General features: G+C 39.8%; 1 protein-coding gene across 3 annotated transcripts in view; it reads left to right on the forward strand.

Annotated features, from left to right (window-relative positions):
• Nucleotides 1-27175, forward strand: part of osbpl3b (oxysterol binding protein-like 3b) — a 175045-nt gene that overhangs the window by 130770 nt on the left and 17100 nt on the right. For 2 of the 3 annotated variants that reach the window (XM_069914155.1, XM_069914156.1), the window contains 6 exons: nucleotides 187-324; nucleotides 1630-1693; nucleotides 2057-2135; nucleotides 10299-10443; nucleotides 11523-11667; nucleotides 23134-23260. In XM_069914155.1, the coding sequence (XP_069770256.1) occupies nucleotides 187-324; nucleotides 1630-1693; nucleotides 2057-2135; nucleotides 10299-10443; nucleotides 11523-11667; nucleotides 23134-23260 (698 nt within the window). Of the gene's footprint in view, nucleotides 1-186; nucleotides 325-1629; nucleotides 1694-2056; nucleotides 2136-10298; nucleotides 10444-11522; nucleotides 11668-22208; nucleotides 22319-23133; nucleotides 23261-27175 lie in introns of those variants that run through there. The other variant, XM_069914157.1, reaches the window with a different exon arrangement.

Below are 27175 nucleotides of genomic sequence, written 5' to 3' on the forward strand. Positions count from 1 at the left end.
CTGTAAAGGCATTGCACTAATCACTATGCCAACCGTCCATACACCTGTTCAGTGAGCAGGCTTAGCATGGCCTGAAGTAAGGGACTAGCAAGTTCTACTTCTTGCAACTCAGCAACAATTGTGTGTTCTTTTGTTCTTATTCTATCACTTGAAGCAGAATGTCATCTATCTCTTGTATTCCCATAGGCTTTTGTGGCAGCCTTTGCAGTTTCAGCGTATGCATCTTCATATTACAGAGCTGGAAGTAAGCCATTTAACCCAATTCTTGGGGAGACCTATGAATGTACGAGGAAAGAGAAAGGTTTCCAGTTTATTGCTGAACAGGTAATGACATTAAAAATACTAAGCGTTTTCATTGAATGGTTGCATCCCTAACACCTATTTATTGCACAGGCCCTGGCAACATTGAGAAAAGAGTGAGAATAAACTAGGGCAAAATAAAATCTGCTGGAAAAAAAATCGGTGGGTTGACCAGCATCAGTGGCAGAAGAAGAATGTTTGATGCTTCAGTCTGGAAACCATCAAGACTTTTCCCCACTGATGCTTCATGACTTGTTGAGTTCACCCAGCAGATTGTGTTTTGCTACAAATTCCAACATCTGCAGTCTCTCGTGTATCCTGAGAATAATATGGAGTTTTTAAACTATTTGTTTTTGTGAATTCATGATGTATGAATTATTATTTATCAACATGACGATATCTCAGGCTACTGTCAACATTTTTTTCAGAAATCATACATTCGAGTGCATTCCTGTGATCGTGTTGCCTCGGATACCCATTGCTTCAGATTCAACTTGCTTAATTCACATTGGTCTGCTCTGCCAACCAAAGTGTTTTGGAATAGGCCAAACTTCCACCCACTGAGGGGGGGCTCTGATAGCATCGGAACTTAGCTTTGACTGATGAACTGCTGCTTCAAAGGGAGCAAGCATTGCAGGATAGATCCAGAGAAAGGGTATTCTTGCAACTATTATATTCCAAATAGAGCTGGGAGGGTGACATAGAAGTAGATTTCACTTTTACTGGAAGATTCAGTCTCTTCTTTGGCTGCTCTCTCAACTTCTGGGACACTTGAAATTATTTAAAATTACGTGCTATTGGAATTTCAAGAGAAGTCTCAAAATTAGTAATACATTGTCACCTCTCCCACCTTTGTTTGGCTGTCACAGACCCACTAGGAATAGGAGTGCATCTGTAGGGGCTTGGGTTCTGACAAATTTCCAATCCTCTGACCAGGGACATTCTCCCTCAAAATAAATAAATTGTGGGTTTGAAGGATCAAACTAGTTGTTTCCCAATGCAGGTGGTTAATGGGAGGAAACCACAGCAGGGCTATAGACTCCAAAGTTATAAACAAGAAAGTCTGTAGTCACTGTGATTGTAGTTTGCGCAAAAATTCTGTAGAAAGTCAGTCAGTCAAGCAGCATTCTTTATATGCCAAATATACAGACCCAATGTTTTGAGCCTCAGCCTTTCATCAAGATATGAGCAAAAAAAAACTCCGACAAGTGGTTAATTATGAAAAGGTGCATTTGTAAATGTTACACTTTTTCATTGCAATTTTAAGATTAACTAAGAGTAACTAACTCTTCTGAACAAGATTATGGAATTTTCTACATTTTTTTTTAGGTTAGCCATCACCCTCCAATTTCTGCATGTCATGCTGTATCAAAGAATTTTTCTTTCTGGCAAGGTAGGAAATTTGCTGTCTAAGCACTGAGTCCGTAATTGTCTTTTCATCCTCTAGAATAGCAGTAATGTGTAAATTTCCTAAAATAGTGGTATTTGTCCTTCCTGGATTAGAAATGGACATTCTTATCCAGATTTTAGATAGATCGGTTTCTGATATGACCAAGAAGAACGTGAGCAGTTTTCATTTATCTTGGTGTTGAAATGCTACGTACCTATTGTATTACTGAACAACTCCAAAATATACTGCAATGTAGTACAGTTAAAAATGTGAAAAATAATTTTGATTGCAGGTCAATGTCCTTACACAAGTTAAAAATATTTAATAGGAAGATGCTTTTTTAAGTGTTATTTTCTTCCCCATTAGATGTGAGGTGGAAAAACAAGTTTTGGGGTAAATCGATGGAGATTGTTCCAGTTGGCACGATTCATGTAACTCTTCCAACGTAAGTACCATTATAGGTAGAATTCTGTTGTAGCGAAACAACTAAGTGGGTTTATATTGATTTAAAGCCAAGTAAAGTAATGCAAAGATAATTAGTTCCAGGAAAGCTTTCTCTTTAGCCTCTAACTAGCACTGTAATTGTCTCTGGCTTCATGCACTTTCTCGTACATTTCAAGTACTAATGACATTATTATTAATAAATTGATCAACCATTCTTTCAGGTTTAAAGACATGAAGCACACCTCCATGCATTAAGAATTGAGATAATTTTCAGACAGTTAATCTGATTATTTCCATAGACAAAATGTTTTGGGGGATAAATGTTCCTCTGACATTCTCACTACCTTCTGCTGAGTCAGGCATTGAAATCGAAGAAGTGCTGATCTATAAATTTAACATTGGATCAACTGCTCGGAAGTAGGAGGACGGCCCCAAAATTGTTTCTCTTCTCGAACCCACTTGCAAGTTTTGTACCCCTAATTTTTGGATTCAGTCAATCATCGCTACCTGATATTATGCCTTTGCCAGAAGTATATCCATTCTGGAGATTTCTCTGAGTCAATCTCTAAGGTGGCACTAACTTGCTTCCTTTCAAGGTCTTTTCATTCTAAATTGACTGAAGAGCTCATTGTGAAAGCCACAGGATCTGCCATATATTCAATGTTCAAAGGTCAGATTTATTGTCAGAGTACTTGCATGACATCCAATCCTAAGATTCTTTCTCCTGGGGACAGGCAGAATTTATACTTATTGAGAGTGCAAACAAAACTACTTAAGAAAAGGTACATATACAAAAAAGAAAAATATAAGCAAGAAGGAAGTGCAAACGAATGTGCAACACAGAAAATACATCTTCAATAATAAATAATATGTAAAGTGAGAGTCCTTGAAGGAGTCTCTGATTGAGTTTGTTGTTTAGGAGTCGCATGGTGGATCTGTAGTAATTGTTCCTGAACCTGGTGGTGCGAGTCTTGTAGTGCCTGTACCTCTTTCCTGATGGCAGCAGTGAGAACAGGGCATGTCCTGGATAGTGTGGATGATCGCTGCCGCTGCTCTCCAACAACAGTGCTCCATGTAGATATTCTCGATGGTGGGGAGAATTTTGCCTTTGTGTCCACTAATTTTTGCAGGGCTTTCTGCTCAGAGATATTGCTGCCCCATTCTAGACCGTGATGCAACAGGTCAGTGCATTTTCCACCACACATCTGTAGAAGTTTGCCAGGGTTTCCATTGTCATATCAAACCCCAGAAACTCCTGAGGAAGTAGAGGCATTGATGTGCTTTCTTCACGATGCATTGGTTGGGTCGGAAATAGTGACTCAGAAGAATTTAAATTTGTTCACCCTCTTGACCTCTGATTTCCCCCAGTGATTGTACACTTCTGGTTTTCTCCTCCTGAAGTCCCACTCCTTAGTTTCAGTGACATTGAGTGTGAAGTTGTTGTTAGTACACCATTCAGCCATGATTTCAGTTTCCCTCCTGTATGCTGACTCACCACCCCTTTTTATACAATCCACTACCAAGTTATTGTCAGCATATTTGTAGAATGGTGTTATTTTCATACTGAGCTACTGAGTTATTGTCAGCAAATGGTGTTATTTTCATACTGAGCTACACAGTCATAGGTGTAAAGTGAGTAGAGCAGGTGGCTAAGAAGGCAGCTCTGTGGCGCTCTGTACTGATAGACATTATGGAGGAGATATTCTTACCAATCTTCACTGATTGTGGTCTGGAGGTGAGGAAGTCCAATTACATGGTGTGGTGTTGAAACCTAGATCTTGGAGTTTGCCTGCTGATGATGTTGAATGCCGAACTACAGTTGATAGAGAGCACCCTGATGTATGTCCTTTGCTGTCCAGGTGTGGGACAGGAGCCACTTGCTTTGCCAGATAAGTGGATATTTTGGGCATTGGTACCCTCCTCTGCCATTCAGACAAGACCTACCTGCCACCTGACAAGTGGATTCAAGATTTTCGCTGCCATGTCGAATGATTTTTGTTTCCTGGGGACATAAAAAAAAATTGCAGATACTGGAACCTAGAGCACAATAAATCTGCTGGAGGAACTCGGTGGGTCGCGCAGTTTCAGCTGGAGTCCTGCAACGAGACAGTGCAGGGAGGAGAAAGTGTAATGAATATGTGGTAGGAGGGGTTGGACTATCACAAATGAGGGGTGAGTGAATCAGGGAGGGGGTGAAAGATGCCAAAGACTGTTGATTGCGACGAGACAGTTCAGGGAGGAGAAAGTGTAATGAATATGTGGTAGGAGGGGTTGGACTATCACAAATGAAGGGTGAGTGAATCAGGGAGGGAGTGAAAGATGCCAAAGACTGTTGATTGGCAGGGGAAAGAGGCAAGAGAAATAGAAGGATGAAGTGGAGGAAGATGAGTCGTGCAGGATGGGGTGGGTGAAGGCTGCCTGCCACCTGACAAGTGGATTCAAGATTTTCGCTGCCATGTGCTAAAATCTGATGTCAACAATCAAGGTCTAATAGATTAGATGAAACTGAAGTGGGGAGAGAATCCACTGGGGGACATATGGGAGGGTGGGGGCTGAGAGGGCGTTGGAGGGTGGGGAAAGGGAGAAGAATAGAAATAGGTTGGGAGAGAAGGGGCTTGATATCTGGGGGAAAAAAATGTAGGCTGTCCTGGTGGAAAATGAGGTGTTGTTCTTCTAGTTTATCTTGGGACTTGCTCTGGCAGCAAAGAAGTGCAGTTTAGCAGGAGATCTCATCTCTGTCCACAATGGCTGTCTTGAGCTCCTAGTTGCATCCCATTTCAAGTACCTTTCCCATTCCATCCCTTGGCCTTCTCCACTATCAGGGAGTAGTCCATATCTGAAACGTGGCCAAAAATGGCTCAATATAGAAGGTGGGAAAATGAAAACTTTCCAAAGATATTTGGACAACAGATGTCTGGATAGGAAAGGCTTAGGATATGGACCAAATGCAGGCAAATGAGACTAGCCCATGGCTAACATGGAAGAATTAGACCAAAGGGCCTGTTCCATGTTAATTTAATTTTGACATACAGCACAGTAACAGGCCCTTCTGGCCTACAACCCTTTGTCGCCCAAATACCAAAATTAACCTATAATCTCCATACATTTTAAAGGATGGGAGGACATTGGAGCACGTGGAGGAAACCTACATAGATACAGGGAGAATGTACAAACTCCTTAGAGTCTGCGTTGGTTTATAACCCAGTTCGCTGCCACAGTAATAGTGTTGCACTAACTGCTATATTAACTATGGTGCCCAAATGTTGCATGATGCTATTTTCTTGGGTGTTATGTGTGTTTATGACCAGGCATTTGTTTTGTTTTAGAGGGAAGGATGGCAGAAGACTTTTGTTTTGTGGATAAGTGCTGAACCCATCTTTGACAATAATCTGGAACTCTGCCTCTGAATGTACATGTGCATGCATCATCTGTGCACTGCAGCTCAAAGACCTGAGTTTGGGGGTCACTTTAATGTGCAGGCAAAATGGTTGAACAATTTCCAATTGTTCATTTAACCTTGCTAAGATAAGATGCAAGATGATGTTAGGGTGAGTTTTTTGCTCTGAGATTGAATCTATTGTGGGCACATTACATCCCACAGGCAGTTAATGCAAGATTGATGCACATTTCTGCCAACAACCAAATTTGAAAAGATAGCTTCACAATTTGCCTTGATGGACAGAGGCTTTAATGAAGCATTTCTCATGGAATTGATGTGTGGTGGTCATGACCATCTGCATGCAGCAGAACACAATCTACAATGCAGTTGCTGTTTAGCCATTGAGAAGAGGCAGCTGAGATGATTCTGTCCTGATGGCTCAATGTTCCTGCTTCTTGCTGGCTAACTATTTCTTCCTACTGGGAACAAGGCAGATAAAAGCTTTAACTGGTTTTCTACTGATCCATTGGTCTTCACTTGACAAGGAAAAAATACAGAGGGTATTGAGCTACACTTAAAAATAATCCAGACTCGATAAGAATCTATTTAAATTGAATAATTTAATTTGTGTCCTTTAATGCTCATTGAGAATGTTTTCATTGGTCAAATGGACTCCACTGTGTCACGTGGTTCTTTGCTTGATATTAAATTGCATTCCCAATTCCTTCATAATACTTTTAGTTGAAGAATCAGAAAACCTAGCCCTGTCTGAGAAAGATTCTCATGCTCCAGCAATATGCAGTTAACAGCTTTGTCCAGGATGCTCTCTGTAAGAAGCTACACTTTCTCACCAGTTTGGATTCAGGCTTTATGATCTAAAGGGCAAACAGCATAATGTAAGTTAGGTTCTGCTCCACGGGCACCTGTGCTTCATGAAATGCAGGCAAAAGTAGAAGGTCCTGAGGTGGCTTCAAACAGCTTTTTGTTCGAGATCTTTTTCTGTGTACACAAATGACCCTATGAATAAAGAGGGTTAAATAAATCTTGCTTCAGTGTTAGCTTTCTCTTCTAATTTTTGTTTTACTTTGACCTAAGATGTGACTATGTGGAATTGAAGGAAATAGCTGACTAATAAACTCACACACTTAGATTTACCATTTTATCTCACTTGGAAACTGCCTTCCAATGTAGGCTTCAGAAGGGAACTGATGTGGCAAAAGAAGTCACGATGTAGGTTTTGCTAATGAAGATGAAGTGTCACCCTGTGAAGGTCCAGTGCTGTGTCCATGTTCATTATGATGCTCGAGTTGTATTGCAGAAAGGATTCATTTGCTGATGTCAACATCTGTGCTCAGAAGGAAAATGGTATGAAAGATAGTGCCAATTAATGTCTAGAGAAGCTGATTTCAAATTCCAAGAAATTTCAATATTGAATACTGATACAATATTAAATCTAGTCTGACATTCATGATTGCGATAACTATGGATTTGGGGTGATAATGATCAATATTCTTGAACTCTGTTGTTCAAACATCCTTTCATGTAATGCCGGAAATTCTAACATGGTGGAGAAATGACACATTAAATGTTAAATGGCATCATTTCGACTTGGTGCTGACAAGATATTCCTGAACATTAAAAATATGCTGCATTCAGAGTTCTCACTTTTTATATGGCAAAGTAAAATTTCAAGTTAAGAAATACAGAAATACATCTCATGCTATTGAAGTGCTGGATCATCGATCGAGTCAAGGGGGATCTTTTCAATGAAGTTGTATTGAAGACAACCATATACACACAGATCAGTGATAAAAAATGCTTATAAAGATTGTAAAAATGCTATCAAAATACAGGAGAGACCAGTGTATAATGTGTGCAATGCATAATATCATGGGAATAAAGCCTTTATTTTTTTTTTATCCTGATGTATGCATTTGTGAATTTATCCTGAGTGAATCTATTTACTTGGAAAGGTCCACTCTGGACATTGTCCTCTCCAAAGGAGACAAAAAGGAGTGAAGCGTGTCCTTTTTCAATTTTATAAAATCATGTACCAAATTTGGCAGCCTGCTGCTCAGGATTTTGCCTCTTCTCAAAAGAGCTTGGTTGTCTATCTATTCAGCTGATTCTTGCAAAATCTTTACACAGTGGTGCAAGGGCATTTATAATGAATGAAAAGCTGGTCTTCATTCAGTAACCAATTGTAAATGAAGCAAGGTGCGTAATGCTCTGCCCCATGTTGTTTCACAGTTTCTTCTCATTCCTGCTTCATTTTGCCTTCCATGATGAGCTAAGACAAAAGCGATCATTATACGGGGCCTACTGTTTGTGAAGGCTGCAGTCCTGCAGCTCAGCGTGGATGCCTGCAACCTGCTGTTGACAGGTTCTCTGATATGGGCAAAACCTTTGGACTGTAAGAACAGTTATGCACCCAGGCTGTTTGCATTTGATTGATCTCATCTGTTAAACCTCTGAAAATTCATTCTCCAGCCAGATAGCATTCACATCGACTTTTCCGGTTTCTGCTAACCTACTGTCTTTTTCCCCCACCCTGCTTCGTTTCCCACCCCCTTCCCTTTCTATTCACCTAGCCATCCCTCCTCCCCTTGCTTGCTGCTGTGCCCTCTCTCACTTCACCTATCACCTCCTGCCTTGGCAACCACGCCTCTCCCCTTCCCCTTTTATTCGGAAGCCTGCCGACATTTTTCCACATCTTAATGAAGGGCTAAAGCCCAAAATGTTAGTTATGTATTTTTTTTATCCTATATAAAGGACACTGTTTGACCTGCTGAGTTTCTCCAACGTTGTGATTTAACTTCAACCACGGTGTCTGCAAACTTTCATGTTTTACTTTTTTTTTTAAATCTACTCTCTGTTCACTAATCACAATGGTTCTGCATCTGGTTCATTGGTTGCTGGTTCCTGTGCTATTAAACACATGAAGCTACTGTTTTGGCACTTCCTTTAAATGCTTTCTCCAGTTGGCATGAGATTTATCAGGATTCAATTTTTTTCTCTTCTGAATATTTTTAAGATTGAAGTCAACATGTGTGAAAGCTGACATATTTAGAACTAATCTACAGATTTCCAGCCCAAATTGGGGGAAAAGCTTCAAAAGAAAGATGTGTGGTGGATGTTCTGTATATATTCATGGTGCAATTTGTATTGCAACTCTTGGTGTACGATACCACTTCTTTCTCTCTACCACCCATTTTACCTGACTACTTTTTTCTTCACTCCTCTTCTCCCCCTCCCCCCTTCCACAACTCACATAACTCATAGAGTTAGTTGTTTACCTCTATTTAACTTTTCCTAATGCTTAATCCTGTCTAGTGATGGTTAATCAACACTGATTACTATAATTAGGATTTTCTGATATTCCATTAATGATTTAGCAAGGACCACAATTTCTTTCTTGATTTACCAGCCAGCATTATCCTCAGATTAGGAAAAGAAGAGAATGTTTCACAGGTCAGAGCCTTTGCTTTGTGGGTGCTATTTAGGGTGGCCATTCCAAAGGAGGCCATGATAAACTTTTAACCATGTCCTCCTTTAGAAAGGCCACCCTATTTCACAGATGGCAGATATTTTTCCCCAACATTTCTGACCAAGCTTGTTTGAAGTAGCTGTTGCACCATCAATAACTCCAAAGGACTGAAGTTGAACAAACAGATTGGCTTTTATTAGCTTTAGAACAAAAGCACATCCATGCTGCTCAACTTTTCTGCACTGGTTAGGGGCTGTGGAACATTCTGGAGCCTGTGGGAGGAGCCACAGGTGCAGTTAGCCAATGGGTGTGACCAAACAGACAAACATACACATCCAGTGGTTTACCACATTCACCTTTTTTTTAAAAGAGTCCAGTGAGGTGAAGTGGTGATGATACAATTATAAAGTGAGTCTATCAGGTGGTCGGGTTTTTCACTGTGGCCATTGTAATTCGGGCTGTGGTTGCAATGCAGTTGCAGAGACCTGGGCAATCTGGGGCACCTGTATGCAGTCATCGATGTGGCACTGGTGGGTATGAGGCAACGAGTCTGGTATGTCCCCTGTTGGGGGTGAGACAATGTGCCATGGCCCTGGTGCATAGTGGGTGGTGTGGAGTGATCAGTGAAGGTCTCCAGGAGATGCCTGGTGTAGACTTGTTAATCTTTCGTAGGTACTGGCCCTTTAGAATGTCCATGGCCTCCTGATATGACGTGGTGTCCCTGATCATCGAGTACACCAGGGTGCCGACTCATGGGTGGAGTAACTGTAATTTGTCAGTCTCTGACCACACAGTGGCTGAAGATGCCTGCAGGAATGCCTCAGATGACTGGGGGTCAATTTCCAGCTTCTCTGGCTTCACGATCTGCTCCATTATAAAACAAAACCTAATATAATTGGCACATCATCAATAACTCCAAAAGACTGAAGAGATTGGCTTTTATTTAGCTTTAGAACAAAAGCACATCCATGCTGCTCGACTGTTTGGGGGAAGGGGCTGTGGAACATTCTGGAGACTGTGGGAGGAGCCACAGGCACAATTGGCCAATGGGTGTGCCCAAACAGACAAACATATACAATCAGTGATTTGCCACAGTAGCTTTCAGTTGTATTAAGTACTTAACCATATAACCATATAACCATTTACGGAGCGGAAACAGGCCATGTTGGCCTTTCGAGTCCCCACTTCTCAAAAAAACTTGAAGTTATTCAGTGGATTTGACTCAAATCGATTAAATGTACGAAATATATTTCTGTAGGCCTGCTTAAAAAAATTCAAGCTTGCATTTTTCTCCTTAGATATGGAGACCATTATGAGTGGAATAAAGTAACTTCATGTATACACAATATTCTCAGTGGACAGAGGTGGATAGAACATTATGGAGAGATTCTCATTAAAAATACAGCAGGAAATGTTTGCCAGTGCAAGCTGACATTTATGAAGGTATGAAAATGTTCTCATTTGGAAAAGAGGCAAGCTAACATTTTCTAAAATTAGTTTGTCTTTTAAAGAATTATTCTGAATCAGATGTGTATGAATGTGAGCTGTGGATGTGTCCTTTAAGTGTTCACTAGGACAAGCCTATATTTAGTTTTTGCAAACCATTTCAGATGACATTGGCCTACTTTTGTACTGCTCGCTTTGTTTAAGCTCCTTCAACTTTTTGAAAAATGTGAATGCAGTTGGGTGAATAACCTCCAGGCAAAAAGGTGATTGTCATTGTCTAGAATCACAAGTATCCTATCTTGTCAATAATTTCCCAGTGCAGAGCTCGCTTGGCAATGCTTGTCCCAACCTGCTGCTCAGGGCTTAAAAGCAGCTGAAACTACTTGATATAGTCTTGACTATGGCATATCTAAATTTAAAAAGCTAATAAGGATATTCTTGTACTGCAGACTTCAACCTTTCTGTAGTTCCTGGGCTGTTAATTTTCCTGACAGTGATATTTACTTTAAAACTTCATTTTTCTGCTTCAAGCTCTGAAGTCACTGAAAGCTTGTTACTCTAAGAGTCCTCCTGAACATGCTCTCTCATGAAGAAGATGTTTAAAGTGTGAAGCAGATCATTGTAACCTTTCAGCGAAACAACCTGTCTTGCAGCCATCAGCCAGAAATGTGAAGCTTTTAAATTTATGAAATTAAATTTAGACATATAGAAGAAGGCCCTTCACACTGGGCAGATAAGTTTGTTTCTGTGAATAATCCTGTTATTACAAGATAATTGGTTGTAAAGAAGAGTGAATAAGTCTGTAAATCCCTTTACTCAATTGATTTGAAATGTCATGAAGTAGTGAATGTTGACATTATTGAATTTGGCTAAAATATCAAATCAAAGCTAATGCTTCATTTTAAAACTGCAGTCATTGCAAGAATAGTTAAGTTTAATTCTTGGAAAAAAAACCAGCAACTAAATATCAGACCTGTCAGATTTACCTTCATCGTTTATAACAGTTTTAATATTAGATTCCTTTTAGTGTCCATAACGCTGATGCATCTATTTATAATTTTTCTTTGATATTTTAGGCAAAGTACTGGAATTCAAATGTTAATGAGGTTGAAGGGATCATAATAAACCAAAATGGGGAAGTCATGAATCGACTATTTGGAAAATGGCATGAAGGTTTATATCATGGCACACTCCCATCAGCCACATGCATCTGGAGACCAAGTAGGTGATTTGTATCAAATAACTTCATTAAGAAAGAAAAGTTACTTAAAGATAATAATTATTTTTTTCTTCAGCAGATACTTGTAGGTGTCAAATATTTTTAAAAAAAGCAATTTGTAATAAGCAAAGATATGACAAAGTGCGATACTATATTACAATATTTCCAATTGTTTTTCACACTGCCAGCTGCATTCGCATGTCGCTGACATTTCTTTTGAAGAAAGACAGCCTAGGGAGCAAGCAGACATTTATTTGAATACTTGTAGTTCTGGAATATTACCGTGGCTGTCCCTGTGTTTTTTGTTACTTGCATCCAACGTAAGCAGAAATTGAAGAAACCTGGTGATTCTAGGTCATTGCTGAGAATAATTCAGAGCAGTTAACATTTCTCCTGTTAGGTGTTGAGAATTCATCTCTGAAACTCCTGATGCTGTTTAAAATTGCAATAAGATTGAGAATTGAATTTGTTATGTGTATGCTCTGTTCACTTTTTACCAAGTCTCCATTATTGTTTATGGCTTCATTTTAATATAACCAACTGAACACATTTGTGGGAAGGGAAATTAAAATGACATTTTAGGTCAAACTGGGAATGAGTTTTTGTGGTTTTTTTTTAAAGAAAAGCCTGTCAAACTGTTGAGAGGGTAGGGAATGGTGGGAGGATGTCTCTGACAGGATAAAACCAAGGTAGCCATGAAGCTAAGCTATTACGATTACAATGCTAGATGGTGTCAGAATGTAACTCGCTGTTACAATGAATCTCCAAAGCAATTTTGAGAAACGGCACTTAACAACTGTCTGGGCACACTATAGCCTTCTAACTTCCTAATATTTAATTCTGCGACTGAAGATAACTTGATTCTGATGTCAATTCTCCATCTGTGATGTTGGCTCCACTGGTTGTTGTTTCTTTTGCTTTCCTCTAGAGGTGAAGGCTCCCTAGTATGTATTTTGCAGCTCAAATTTTCTCAGTGTTCTCACTCTAGTTCATTTGGGAGGCTGAGGAGGTGATAGTCAGGAGTTAGAGGGACTCGATCACAGCAAGGAGGCTGGAGGAGGGTAGATGAGTGACCGTCGGGAGAGGGAAAGGGATCAAACAGGCAGTGCAGGGCACCTCTGTAGCTTTTCCCCTTTTGGATACTGTTGGCGGGGGTGGTGGGAGGGGGAAGGGAAATTACCTACCAGGGACAAGCCACAGAGATCAGGACTCTGGGATGGGGTCTGGTCCTGTGGCTAAAAAGGGAAGGGAGGTGAAGAGGTGAGCTGTAGGGACGGATGAGAGATTCTGTAGAAGGGATCAACAATCCTAGAGGTATGTTGGCTCCCTGATGCCAGAATCTCAGATGATTAAGTTCAAGGCATTCTCAGGAAGGAGGGTGAGCAACCAGATGCTGTGGTCCATGATGTGGGTAGGAAGAGTGAGGAGGTCCTGCAAGGAGAGTTCAGTGAGTTAGGCATGTGTTTGAAAGACAGGACCTCCAGGGTTTTCATTTCAGGATTGCTACCTATGCCACGAGCCAGAGAGGTTATAAATAGGAGGATCATGCAGCTTAACACATGGCTAAAGGCATGATGCAGGAGGGAGAGCTTCAGATTTCTGGATCATTGGCCTCCCTTCTAGGGAAGATGGGGCCTGTTCCGATGGGACAGTTTGCATCTGAACTGGAGAGGGACTAATATTCTTGCAGGAAGGTTTGCTAGTGCCGCTCCAATTTTTTTTTTTGGTTGGGGGAGATGGATTAGAGTTTAAATTGAATTTCAGGGGGATGGGAACCAGAGTTCTAGAGTGGTCAGAGGAGTGGAGGAAGGAAAAGATGATGTGAAAATTGCATGCAAAGTCAACAGGTTGTACATGGTGGAAATGTTGTCAGCTGCATCTATTTCGATGCAAGGAGTATTGTAGGAAAGGTAGACAAGCTCAGAGCATGGATTGTCAGGTGGAATTATAACATTGTGTTCATTTGTGAAACAATTACAGGAGGGGAAGGACTGACAGCTCAATGTTCTGGGCTTCAGTTGCTTCAGAAGTGATAGAATGGGGGAGGGATGAAAAGGGGTTGGGGACGAGTGGCATTGCTCATCAGGAAAAATATTATTGCTATGCTCAGGCAGGACAGACCAGCGGACTCATCTGCTGAGGCAATATGGATGGAGCTGAGGAACGGGAAAAGTATGACTACACTCATGGTGTTGTTTGATAGACATTCCCAATAGAGAGAATTGAAATAACAAATCTGTAGAGAGATAACAGACAGCTGCAAGATACACAAGGCTGTGAGAATAGATTTTAACTTTCCACATATTGACTGGAGCTCCCATACTGTAAAAAGGCTGGATGACTTGGAATTTGTCAAATGTGTTCAAAAAAGTTTTCTAAATCAATTTATAGAGGTACCAATTGAAAAGAGTGCAATACTGGATTTCCTATTGGGGAATGAGACAGAACAGATGACAGAAGTATGTGTAGGGGAAAAGTTTGGGTTCAGTGATCATAATGCCATTAGTTTTAAGTTAATTATGCAAAATGATAGGACTGGGCATCAGGTTAAGGTTCTCAAGTAGAGAAAATCCAATTTTAAGGAAATGAGAAAGGATCTTGTATGTGTGGATTGGGAGAAATTGTTTTTGGACAAGGATGTGTGAAGTAAGTGAAACACCAAAGGTGAAATTTTGAGAGTACAGAGTTTGTATGTCCCTGTCAGGATTAAAGGCAAACTTAACAGGCAAAGGGAACCTTGGTTTTTAGGGCCTGGTTCTGAAGGTGAATCGCAGGAATAGGCAACATGTAGCAAATGAGGAACTTAAGGAGTATTTTTTTAAAAATGCAAGAAAAACCTTAATAAATAAATCAGGAAGACTAAAAGAAGACATGAGGCTGCTTTGGCAGACAAAGTAATGGAAAATCTTAAGGGTTTCTACAGGTATATTAAGAACAAAAAGATAGTAAGGGACAAAATTGGTCCCCTTGAAGATCAGAGTGGTTGGTATGTCTTTGGCTTGGCTTCACGAACAGAGATTTATGGAGGGGTAATGTCCACGTCAACTGCAGGCTCGTTTGTGGCTGACAAGTCCGATGTGGGACAGGCAGACACGGTTGCAGCGGTTGCAAGGGAAAATTGGTTGGTTGGGGTTGGGTATTGGGTTTTTCCTCCTTTGTCTTTTGACAGTGAGGTGGGCTCTGCAGTCTTCTTCAAAGGAGGTTGCTGCCTGCCGAACTGTGAGGCGCCAAGATGCATGGTTTGAGGTGATATCAGTCCACTGGCGGAGGTCAATGTGGCAGGCACCAAGAGCTTTCTTTAGGCAGTCCTTGTACCTCTTCTTTGGTGCACCTCTGTCTCAGTGGCCAGTGGAGAGCTTGCCATATAACACGATCTTGGGAAGGCGATGGTCCTCCATTCTGGAGACGTGACCTACCCAGCACAGTTTGATCTTCAGCAGCGTGGATTCGATGCTGTCGGCCTCTGCCATCTCGAGTACTTCAATGTTGGAGATGAAGTGGCTCCAATGAATGTTGAGGATGGAGCGGTGACAACGCTGGTGGAAGCGTACTAGGAGCCGTAGGTGATGCCGGTAAAGGACCCACGATTCGGAGCTGAACAGGAGTGTGGGTATGACAACGGCTCTGTATACGCTAATCTTTGTGAGGTTTTTCATTTGATTGTTTTTCCAGACTCTTTTGTGTAGTCTTCCAAAGGCACTATTTGCCTTGGCGAGTCTGTTGTCTATCTCGTTGTCGATCCTTGCATCCGATGAAATGTTGGTATGCATGGAGCCAAAAAAGATGGGGGTGATCTTAATAATTTTTTGTATCAGCATTCACTCAGGCACAGAGTCATGGAAAGTAAGGAAAACAAACCGTTAAGCCAATACAGATTAAAGAGGAAGAGGTGCTTGCTCTTTAAAGCAAATAAGGGTGGATAAATCCCCAGAGCCCAACAAGATATTCCCTTGGACCTTGAGGGAGGCTAATGTAGAAATTGCAGGGGCTCTGGCAGAAATATCTAAAATGTCCTTAGCCATGGATGTGGTGTCAGAGGATTGGAGGTTAGGTCACTTTGTTCCATTGTTTAAATAATGCTCCAAAAGTAACTGTGCAAATTAGAGGCCAGTAAGTCTGACATCAGTAGTAGGTAAATTATTTGAAGGTGTTCAAAGAGATCAGGTTTAAACAATCTGAAAGTTTTCCGAGAAGATTACCAGGAAACGTGATGAAGGAAGGCTGTTGTGTACGTGGACTTTAGTAAGGCCTTTGGCAATGTCCCACATGCGAGGTTAGTCAGGATGCAAACAACAATGGTCCCATTACTGATCCCTGAGGCATACCATTAGTCACAAGCCTCTAGTCTGAGAAGCAATCATTCACTACTACTCTCTGGCTTTTCCCATCCAGCCATTGTTGAATCCAATTCACTACTTCGCCATGAATACCTATCATCTGAGCCTTCCTGACTAATCTCCCACATGGGACTTTGTCAAAGGCCTTACTAAAGTCCATGTCGACAACGTCCACAGCCTTCCTTTATCAGCTTTCCTGCAAACCTCCTAAAAAAAACTATATGATTGTTTAAACAAAGCCATTTTGACTATCCCTAATCAGGTTCTGGCTATCCATATAATTGTATATGTGATCCCTTAGAACACCTTCCTATAATATACCTCAACTGATGTCAGGTTCACTGGCCTATAATTTCCACAGTTAACCTTTGGGACCTTTTTTAAACAATGGAAGAGCATGAGATACCCTTCAATCCTCTGCCACCACACCTTTTGCTAATAGCATTTTAAACATTTCTGCCAGAGCCCCTGCAATTTCTATGCAAACCTCCCTCAAGGACTGAGGGAATATCTTGTCAGGACATGGGGATTTTCCCACCCTTATGTGCTTTAAGACAGCAAGTGCTTCCTTCTATTTAATCTCTATAGGTTTCATGATCTCACTGCTTGTTTTCCTTGCTTCCCATGACTCTGTGCCTGCTTCCTGAGTGAATACTGATGCGGAAAAAAAAACATTTAAGATCTCCCCCATTGTTTTTTGCTCCATACCAAGCCAACCACTCTGATCTTCAAGGCGACCAATTTGGCCTCTTACTTCCCTTTTGCTCTTAATATACCTGTAGAAACACTTAGGATTTTTCTTCACATTATCTGCCAAAGCAACCTCATGTCTTTTTTAATCCTTCCTGATTTCTTTCTTGAGGTATATCCCTCAAAAACCAAGGTTCTCTATGCCTGTTAACTTTGCCTTTAATTCTGATAGGAACAGACAAACTCTACTCTCAAAATTTGACTTTGAAGGTCCACCACTTAACCTCACGCATCCTTGCCTCTAAACAACGTATTCCAATCCACGCATTCTCGATCCTGTATCATTTTCTCAAAATTGGCCTTTCCTCATTTTAGAATCTCAACCTAAGGCCCAGACCTATCCTTCTCCATAATAACTGGAAACTAACGGCATAATGATCACTGGACCCAATTTTTGAGTTTACCTTTTTTTCTCTTTTTCAGTTCTGGTGAAGTGTCTTCAGCTTGAAATGTTTGTTTATAACAATGAAATTTGAATTTAGAGACACATCACAGTAACAGGCCCTTCTGGCCCACAGACCCATACCACCCAAATACACCAATTAATAGACAACCCCTGTACATTTTTGGAGTGTGGGAAGAAGCCAGAGCACCTAGAGGAAACCCACACTGACATGGGGATAACCTAAAACCTCCTTGTAGCCAGCGTTGAATTCGAACCCGTCGCTGGTGCTGTAACAACATTATGTTAACTGTGCAGCTCTTCACTTCCCATTGATATGGCATGATCTGATGTGCATTTCCAGAATGTTCTGTTTTATTTTGGATTTCTGGCATTTGCAGGCTTTTTTGAAAATGTAGGCACTTAGTGAATTTCAAGAAAGACTGCATTTGTTCTGTGATAAATTTGAGCATCTCTGTTGCACTTGTGGGGCACATGTTCAAGGCTGTGATTTCAAAGCTGTTAAATCTAAAAGTATATGGAACCTTTACCATAAGATCATAAGACAGGAGCAGAAATGGGCTTTTCAGCCCATCAAGACATGTTCAATCATAAGCCCCATTGCCTGGCTTTCTCTCCATAATCTTTTATCTATTTAATTTCATATGTGTGAGTTCCTAGACAACTCATAGATGAAGGAAAAGGTTATTTACTTCAAAGTTGATGTAAACAGCACCATGAGGTATGCCGTGAGGCTGCAAGTCACCATTACAGATCTTGCATGCTCTCTTCTGCTCTGTGTCAGCCCCCCTGCTGGCAGCCAAGTATAATCAAACAGGAGCTATAATCCTTAAGGCATTGCTAGTTGCATTGCAACCATGATCACTATCATTACATGATGCTCTGGATACTCACGAACCTATCAATCTCTCCCTTAAATACACCTACTGACTTGACATCCACAACTGTCTGTAGCAAGAAATTTCACAGATTTACCACCCTCTGGCTGAAGAAATTCCTTCGCATCTGTTCTAAGCAGACGCCCTTCAATTCTGAAGTTGTGCCATCTTGTCCTAAACTCACCCACAATGGGAAATAACCTTTCTATATCTACTCTGTCCATGCCTTTCAACATTCAAAATGTTTTATTGAGATCCCCTTCATTCTCCTAAATTCCAATAAGTACAGGCCAAGAGCTGTCAAATATTCCTCACATGATAACCCTTTCATTCCCAGAATCATCTGTGTGAAATCCTCTTCAATATCAGCATATCCTTTCTTAAATGAGGAGTCCAAAACTGCTCACAATACTCCAAATGAGGTCTCACCAATGCCTTATAAAGTCTCAACATCATATCTCTGTTCTTAACCATATTCTTTTCCTCTTGAAATGAATGCCAACATGCATTTGCTTTCTTCACCACTAACTCAATATACAAATTTATCTTTGGGCTATCCTCCACAAGGACTCCTGGATCTCTTTGCATCTGGGTATTTTAAATTTTCCCAAAAGTAAATTCAAATTTATTAAAATTGCTTTAGCATTAGCTAGGAAATGTATAGCAGTAACATGGAAATCTGATTCCCTCTTACATATTGATCATTGGAATATGGAAATGCAAAGTTGTCTATCCCTGGAGAAAATTACTTATAATCTTGGAAATGAATATAACGTGTTCATAGAGATTTGGCAGCCTTATCTTAATTATTTAAATGCATGGATAGTTTAGTCTATTTATTAAATATTTTATATTTAATTTTCATCCCTTATTAGTAATTTATTAATTTTATTTCTACTTTATTTGTATTAAATGTTAATGCCAGCTCTTTCCATCTTTTCCTTTTTTTCTTATTCTCCCCCTTCTGTCCACTGTTTCATTTCCTTTCTCGGAGGGGTTATTTCTAGGCTTTAATGAGAAAGGATATAATTTTTTTTGTATATTTGTATATACATTTATTGAGTCTTATGTGTGTGTGTGTGTATTTTTTTTCTTAAAAATTAAATTAAATATAAATTTTTAAAATTCTCCCCATGTAGAAAATAGTCTGCCGGTTTAATTTCTACCAATATGCATGACCATACGCTATCCAACATTGTATTTCATTTGCCACTCTCAGCCAATTCTCCTCCTCTGTCGACATCTTTCTGCAGACTTCCTGTTTCCTCAAAACTATCTGCTCCTCCACCTACCTTTGTATCATCTGCAAACTTGGCCACAAAGCCATTCATTCCATAATCTCAATCATTAATATACATCATAAAAAGAAGCAGTCTCAACACCTACCCCTGTAGAACACCACAAGCAAGTGTCAGCCAACCAGAATATGATCCCTGTGTTCCGACTCTATTTCCAGCCAATCAGCCAATGCACTACCATGCTAGTATGTTTCCTGTTATACCATGGGTTCTTGTCTTGTAAAGTAGCCTTGTCAAAGCCTCCAAATACACAACATTCATTGCATCTCCTTTATTTAGCCTGCTTGCCACTTCTTCAAAGATTTCCAATAGCTTTGGCAAGCATGATTTTCTTTTAAGGAAACCGTGCTGGCTTTAGCCTATCTTGTCATGTGCCTCCAAGTACTCCATAACCTCATCCATGACAATTGACTGCAATATCTTCCAAACCATCTGTCAGGCTAACTGGTCAATAATTTCCTTTCTGCTGCCTCTCTCCTTTCTTGCATAGTGTGGTAACTTTTGTGATTTTCCTGTCCTTTGGGATCATATCAGAATTATTGATTCCTGAAAGATTATTACCAATGCTTCCACAATTTCTACTGCTACTTCTTTCAGGAATGGTTAGAACAATGCTTTTACAGCTCCAGTAACCCGGGTTCAAATCTGGCCCTGTCCGTAATAGTTTGTATGTTCTCCCTGTGTCTGTGTGGGTTTCTTGCAGGTGCTCCAGTTTCCTCCTACATTTCACAAACATGTAGGGGTTGTAAGTAAATTAGGATATTTGTTTAGCATGGTTTCATTGGCTGGAAAGCCCTGTTACCATGCTGCATGTCTACATTTTTTTTTAAATGTAACATTTAAAACCCAAGGGTGCAATCCATCTGGTCCAGGCAACATCTATTCTGAGACCATTCAGCTTTTTGAGCATCTTCTCCCTTGAAATAGTAACTGCACTCACTTGCCTGATACACTTTAACATTTGGCACCCTGCTAATTTATTCCACAATGAAGAATGATGCAAAATACTAATTTAATTCCTCTTCCATCTTCTTATCTCCCATTATTTCTTCAGCATAATTTTCTAATGGTCTTATATCACCTCTCTTTTACTCTTTATGTACTTGAAGAAGCTTTTTTGAATCATCTTTGATATTATTTGCAAAACAACTTTCTTATTTATCTTTTCCCTCCCTATGATTTTTTTTTTGTTACCTTCTGCAAGCTTTTTAAAACTTCCCAATCTGCTATTTTCCCCACTAATTTTTGCTTCCTTGTATTTTGCTTTTACATTGGCTTTGACTTTTCCATTTGAATATTTCCTCCACCTTCCTCATTCCTTGCAGAAACTCCATCTACTGTTGCTCTGCCATCCTTCCTACTGGTGCCCCCTTCCAATCTACTATGGCCAGTTCCTCTCTCATACCACTGTAATTCCCTTTACTAAAATGCCAATACTCTGACTTTAGTTTCTCTTTATTAAATTTCAAATTGAACTCGGTCATAGAAGTATTCATCTGAAATCGTGACCTGTAGGAAAGTTAATGTGCTGAATGTCCTGGGATAAGATGAGTTGCAGATAGAAGATGTTAGGCTTAGTACTGTAATTGGGACACAGGTATGTAGGGAGCTGGATGCCCATGGTAAAGATGAGGTGGTGGGAGCCAGGGAACTGGAATGTGTTGAAGTAGAGAGCATGTGTGTTGTCCATGACATAGGTGGGAAGGTGTAAGCAAATATGTTCAGTGGGGTAAGAGCAGACTGAAGCAGTGGTTTGACCAGACCAGTTCTGTGTGTGAATCTTGGGAGATAAAAACAGGCCTGATGGGGTTGGGAATATCTGGTTGGAAGCTGTGAAGAGCACATCTCCTGAAGTGATTAGATTTGTGAAGGTATGAGAGAGTGTGGGCCTGATGGTTGTTGGTGAAATTGTGAGCCAGGGGTAGAGTGAAGAGAGCTGCTATCTGGCCTCTTCAAACTTGAGGTCAACATGCCCATCAACATTGACACTGCCTTTGTCCACGGGGAACGATACTCGAATTGACCTCTCTCCTCTTCTGGATTTTTGCATCCATCTGAGATCTCCCATCTCAGGACACAGACTATCCACTAACTTCCTGCACCTCCTGAAGCATTATCTGTTATGTTTGAAGCTCTTATTGTGACCTCTATGTCGATGACACAAAATGCAGATGAGTTAACTGCTTTACCAACTGGAGCTTCTGGTTCCTAGCTGCTTTAGTTCTCCCCATTCCACATTTACCTGTATGTCTTCGCCCTTCTACATTGCCAGGATGGGACTAAACATAATTTTCAATTTATTTATTTATTTTTGCACTACAAGTCATATCAATAACAACATCCACAAATGCTCATCAACAATATATACATAGTGACATTTTTTCTTTTCCCCCACTTCCTCTCTCCCCTTCCCCACCCTTATCAAGAATCAATAAATGATAAAACACTTAAAACAAAGAAATAACCAAAAAAAAAGAAAAAAACATTGTATCGTCTACTTTCACATATTTAAATCTTATTGCATTCATAATTATATTGCTTTACGAGATGGAGGTTTGTGGTCGGCCTTCTCTGACATATTTTATGTATGGTTCCCAAATTTGTCCAAATAATGTACACTTGTCTTTCAGATTGTCTGTAATTTTTTTCTAATGGAATAGACTTGTTTATTTCTGGATACCACTGTTGTATTTTAAGGTTTGTTTCCAATTTCCAGGTTGTCATCATACATTTTTTGGCTACTGCTAGTGCTATCATAATAAATTTTATTTGGGCTTTGTCTAATTTTAGTTCTAATTTTTTGTCTTTTATATTATTTAACAGAAAAACTTTTTGATCTTTTGGTCTATTATTTTTTGTGATTCTGTTTAATATTAGGTTTCGATCTTCCCAGAAAATTCTGGAACTAAACATAAATTTGATGAACAGCACCTCACACTCCACCTGAGTACTTGACAAGACAACTGTTTGAAAATTAGATTCTACAGTTCCAAGTAAATTGCTCCTCCCCTGATCCTTTTCGCTTGCCCACATGGATCCTCCTACAATCAGGTTCTTTTAAATTTCTACCCCTTCCCACCACAGCCCTTTGTTACCGTTCCTTTCCCCTTCTCCCCCTGCCCACCACTCACACACCCCTCCCACCCTGTTCCAGTCTGACCACTATTCCTCCCTTGCAAGGTACCACCTATCTCCTTCCCTCACCAGCTGTCTCCACCTTCAGTCTCTTTTCCCTTTACTCCATATGCCTTATTTTCTTTCTACCACCCCCCCCCCCCCCATTCCATCAAAAATTGGGGTGCTTCAGAAATGGGAAGGACAATGCAACTAATAAGAAAATAATCTCAGTTCTTCAGTACTTTGAAGCACTTGTCAACAATCAAAAATCAGTAAAATCACTATTTAGTATTTTGTTAATTGTGATAAATTTGATCAAATATCTATTTAGAATCAAATGTTTGAGTCAAACTTCCATTCATTATAGTTGATGTGAATCATAGAATATTTTTGCACTTTACAAACTTATTCTCCTTTAAGTAGTTGTTTGGCTAAATAATTATGTTAATCGGGCTGGATTAAATAAACCATTTTGAGAGTAAAATCTAAAGTAAATATGATTGTGAATTATTTTTCTACAGTTCCAAAATTTAGAAAAATCTGGAGCAGTTTGCATGAAAAATAGCTGTTCATCTTTTAAACCATGTCTGAGAATTATTATTAACATTTGAAGGTTTCTATGCCAGGTGCATGTATGAGTTCTGATTATGTATCAAAACCTATGTGTCATTAATTCTCTTTTCAGATCCCATGCCAAAAGATTTTGAGCAATATTATGGTCTCACCAAATTTTCACTTGGATTAAATGAATTGGAACCTGATGAAAGATCATACCTTCCACAAACGGACACAAGGTTTAGACCTGATCAAAGGTACATTGTTACTGAATGCCACTCCATTATAATTTATATTCACTTTCTCAAAAGCTAATTTTCCAAGTGAAGGCACAAGATCAATTGTTGGTGATGGCAGCATTCGACCAAGTTAGTTCATCAGTCCAATCAGAACACAAGAACAGGAGCCAAGAGGACTGGTGTACAGTATTGTGAAATAGATTGGTGGGGTGTGTTTTAATGGAGAGGATTATGGGCATGAAGGATGGAGTTTCTGTCTGATGGATAAATGGGGCTATTCACTTGTGTGGTGAAGTATTACCAGAGTGTGACCAGGTGACTTGTGAACTAAGGTGGTGGTAGATAGCTGACAAAATTAAGTAGCGGTTAAAAAAAATCACTGCCTAAGAAGACACTTTCTTAAAAACTGGCATAACCATTAACAAATTAAAGAAGATGATTAGCAGGAGATTGTTTCAGTTCTTTGAAAGAGGCCTCAACATTGAAGGACAGAAGCTAATTTCAATGGAAATCTTCAACAGTTCTCAGGAGTCTTGTATATACAATATTAGCTGTGAACTCAAATATGTGGTACACAACATACTCAATTGCTTCCATAGGTATATAGAACATGTACCAATATTGATAATAAGTTTGGCTCGGACATTTTTTCTATGAAAACTGCCTCATCTCCAAGCCCAAAACATTGGTCACTCCTTTTTGTGGCATCTAATTTTTTCTTAAATACATTTTACTCTCCGATACTCATTGGAAAATTAATCCACAAAACTCCGAATCTCTCAGTATAATTTGATAATCTGATTCTAGAATATAAAGAGTTCACAAATCTCATTGTCTTTGAAGTAAATCAGATATTTGCTGCCTGATAAACCACTTGGGTTGGGACCATCAGGTTAAAAAAAATCCACAAAGCTTCTGATTTATGGAGAAGCAAAAGATATGCCTTGAAGCAGGTAGTTACAATTTAGTGTACATAACTGGCTGCTGTCCAGAATTTCAGACATGACCAGGAAGATACAATCACCAATTAAAATGTTAGCAGAGGTGGTTGTTCAGAATTGATTCAGAATTCACAGGCTTGATTTCTCCTTGTAATTTGACTTTTGCATAGTATTGACTTTCAAGAATTTTTTGAGTTACAAAATAATTGTAGAACTTTTGACAAGCCTCAAAGTAAAACTTTGAAAAATAGAATCATTAAAATCGACTCCAGCAGATCTTCAAATACACAATTTCTAACAGGAAATTGATGAGATATTTGGCAGTTCAGACCTTTATCTATGGAAAGAGAGCATAAATCAGGATGAACTTTCTCCACAGTATTGCCAAATCTGTATTTTCTTAAATTTACTTCCAGCATCTATTGTTTTAGTATAATTTTCAAATCGAGTGTGGTTCAATTCACACAGCACTACTTCTCATTTTATGGTCGCCATCTTAAGCTCAGGTGCTTAATTGTACCAAGTCCTTTCTCATTAATTCTGCAGCATCCAGCAGAATGGAGAAAGTAAAAAGCGGGTACACAGACCTACCAACTCCCCACTGCGGCTGTATTCCAATTCTCTCCTTCCTTGCCTGAAGCCAAAGTTATGAACATGGTGTAGCCACACCAGGAGTTCTTAACACTAGTTCAGAGGAATCAGATGATGTTCTTTACTTTTGATTCATCTCTCCCATCTCCTCCAAAATGAGGAAATGATTTATCTAAGTTATCAGTTTTATGCATTTGAATGATCTTAATTGAGACATTCAATCTTCTATGTTCAAAGTAGTACAAGACCTTATGAAAAGTTGGATGAAGCATTGGCAGATGGAATTTAATTCCAACGAATGCAAGGTGATACATTTCAAAAATTCACATGGAATACAACATGAATAATAGGGAATACTGATGAACAGAGACCAGGGTGTCAAAATCCATAGTTCCATGAACACGGTAACAAAGGAGGATAGGCTGGTGAAGAGCATCTGTCATGCTTATCTTTAAAGGTCATTGGATGGAATACGAGAATTAGGACATTAAATTGCAACTTTTAAAAACACTGGCTGGGCCACAATCATTTTGGCAATCATTTTCCCACACCCTATGAAGGATGAGAGGGTGCAGAAGAGATTCGCCAGTGTGGTACCTGGACTGAGGATATTAACAATGGAGAGAGGTTGGGAGGGATGAACTTGTTCTGCTTGGAGTGAAGCAGACAAAAGTGTAACCTAATAGAAGTATACATGGTTATGAAAGGAATAGATAAGGAAGATGGTCAAAATGTATTTCCCATGTTGGAGATATTGAAAACAAGGTGAGGATTTTAAAGGGCATCTGAGGAAAAGTTCTTTTTTGCAAAGGAAGTGGTTAATATCCTAAATTTGCAGGCCCTTTTGTAGGGCAAACCTAAATTGTTATGGTCTTACTGCATGCAAGTAGGATTAGTGTTGATGGGCAAAAAGATTGGCATGAATGTGATTGAGCAAAGGGCCAATTTATGTGATGTACAAATATATGCAGGATGCCATAGTTCAGGTTAATTTCTAAAAAGATGAGAATCCTAGTGTATTTGTGTGCCAAGATACAAAACTTATTACAGCCTTCAAGGTGTGGTTGTTTGGAGAGAATAGTGGATGATTTGAGGGTTTTTTGTATTTTTATTCCCTTAAGATGATCATCAAGGTTATTGGCATTTACTTTGACTATTTTGTACCTATTCACTAGGTTTTAATGATTGGCTCCCAACTATATTTACTTGTCTACCTTTCCTGTGTACAACCATCATTTACAAAATAAACAACCATCTTGTGTGCAGTGGAATTTGGCCCTGACTTGAAAATATTTAATTCCAATTGCCTTTGTTTTGCTTAGTCACATAATTATTCTCTTTGCAACTTCCTGCTTCTATCCTTATCCCTATCCAAATTTAATTGGATACTGGATTTCCTCACCTTCAGACCATAATCAGTGTGGAATGGTAAAAATATCTCTTGTACCATCTCCATCATTACCAGAGGGCTGTGTTCTTAGCCCTCTGCTCTACACGCTACACGACAACAACACCATCTACATATTTGCTGATGGTACCACATTAGTGGTTTGTATAAAAATGGATGATGAGTCAGTATTCAGGAGGGAGATTGAAAACTTGGCTGAATGGTGCTCCAACAACAACCTCGCACTCAATGTCACCAAAACCAAGGAGCTGATTGTTGACGTCAGGAAAGGAAAATTAGATATGTACGATCATGGGGGGAGAACAGAGGTGGAGAGGGTGAGCAAATTTAAGTTCTTGGATGTCACTAGCTTTGGAGGATTTTCCTAGACCCAACGCACAAATGGCACCATGAAGAAAGCACGTCAGCACCTCTACTTGCTCAGGAGTTTGTGGAGATTTCACACGACATCGGAAACCCTGGAAAATTTCTATAAATGAGTGAAGAAAGTGTGCTGACTAGCTGCATCACAGTCTGGTATGGAGACACCAATACCCCTGACCTTAAAGCCCTGAAAAAGGTAGTGGACACAGGATATCACAGGAAAAACCCTCCCTACCATAAGATTATCTACAGAGAACGCTGCCATCAGAGATCACCAGCAATCATCAAGGATCCACACCTTCCAGCACACATTCTGTTCTTGCTGATACCATCAGGATAGAGGTATAGGTGCCACAGGACTCACACCACCAGGTTCAGGAACAGCTACTTCCCCTCCACCATTAGACTCCTCACCAATACTCAATCAGGGACTTAATTAAGGACTCTTACTTCAGAATTTATTGTCATGAACAGGTCATGAAATTCAGTGTTTTGAGGCAAACATTCATATTATAACCATCTTGTGCACTTTCTTGATTTTTTTTCTGCTCTATACGGGTAATCCTCGATTTCTGACCTACTCAAGTTACATCCACCCGCACATACGACCAATTTTTAAAAAAAATCTTT

The sequence above is a fragment of the Narcine bancroftii genome, chromosome 1, assembly GCF_036971445.1.
Source record: "Narcine bancroftii isolate sNarBan1 chromosome 1, sNarBan1.hap1, whole genome shotgun sequence".
Classification (NCBI taxonomy): Eukaryota; Metazoa; Chordata; class Chondrichthyes; order Torpediniformes; family Narcinidae; genus Narcine; species Narcine bancroftii.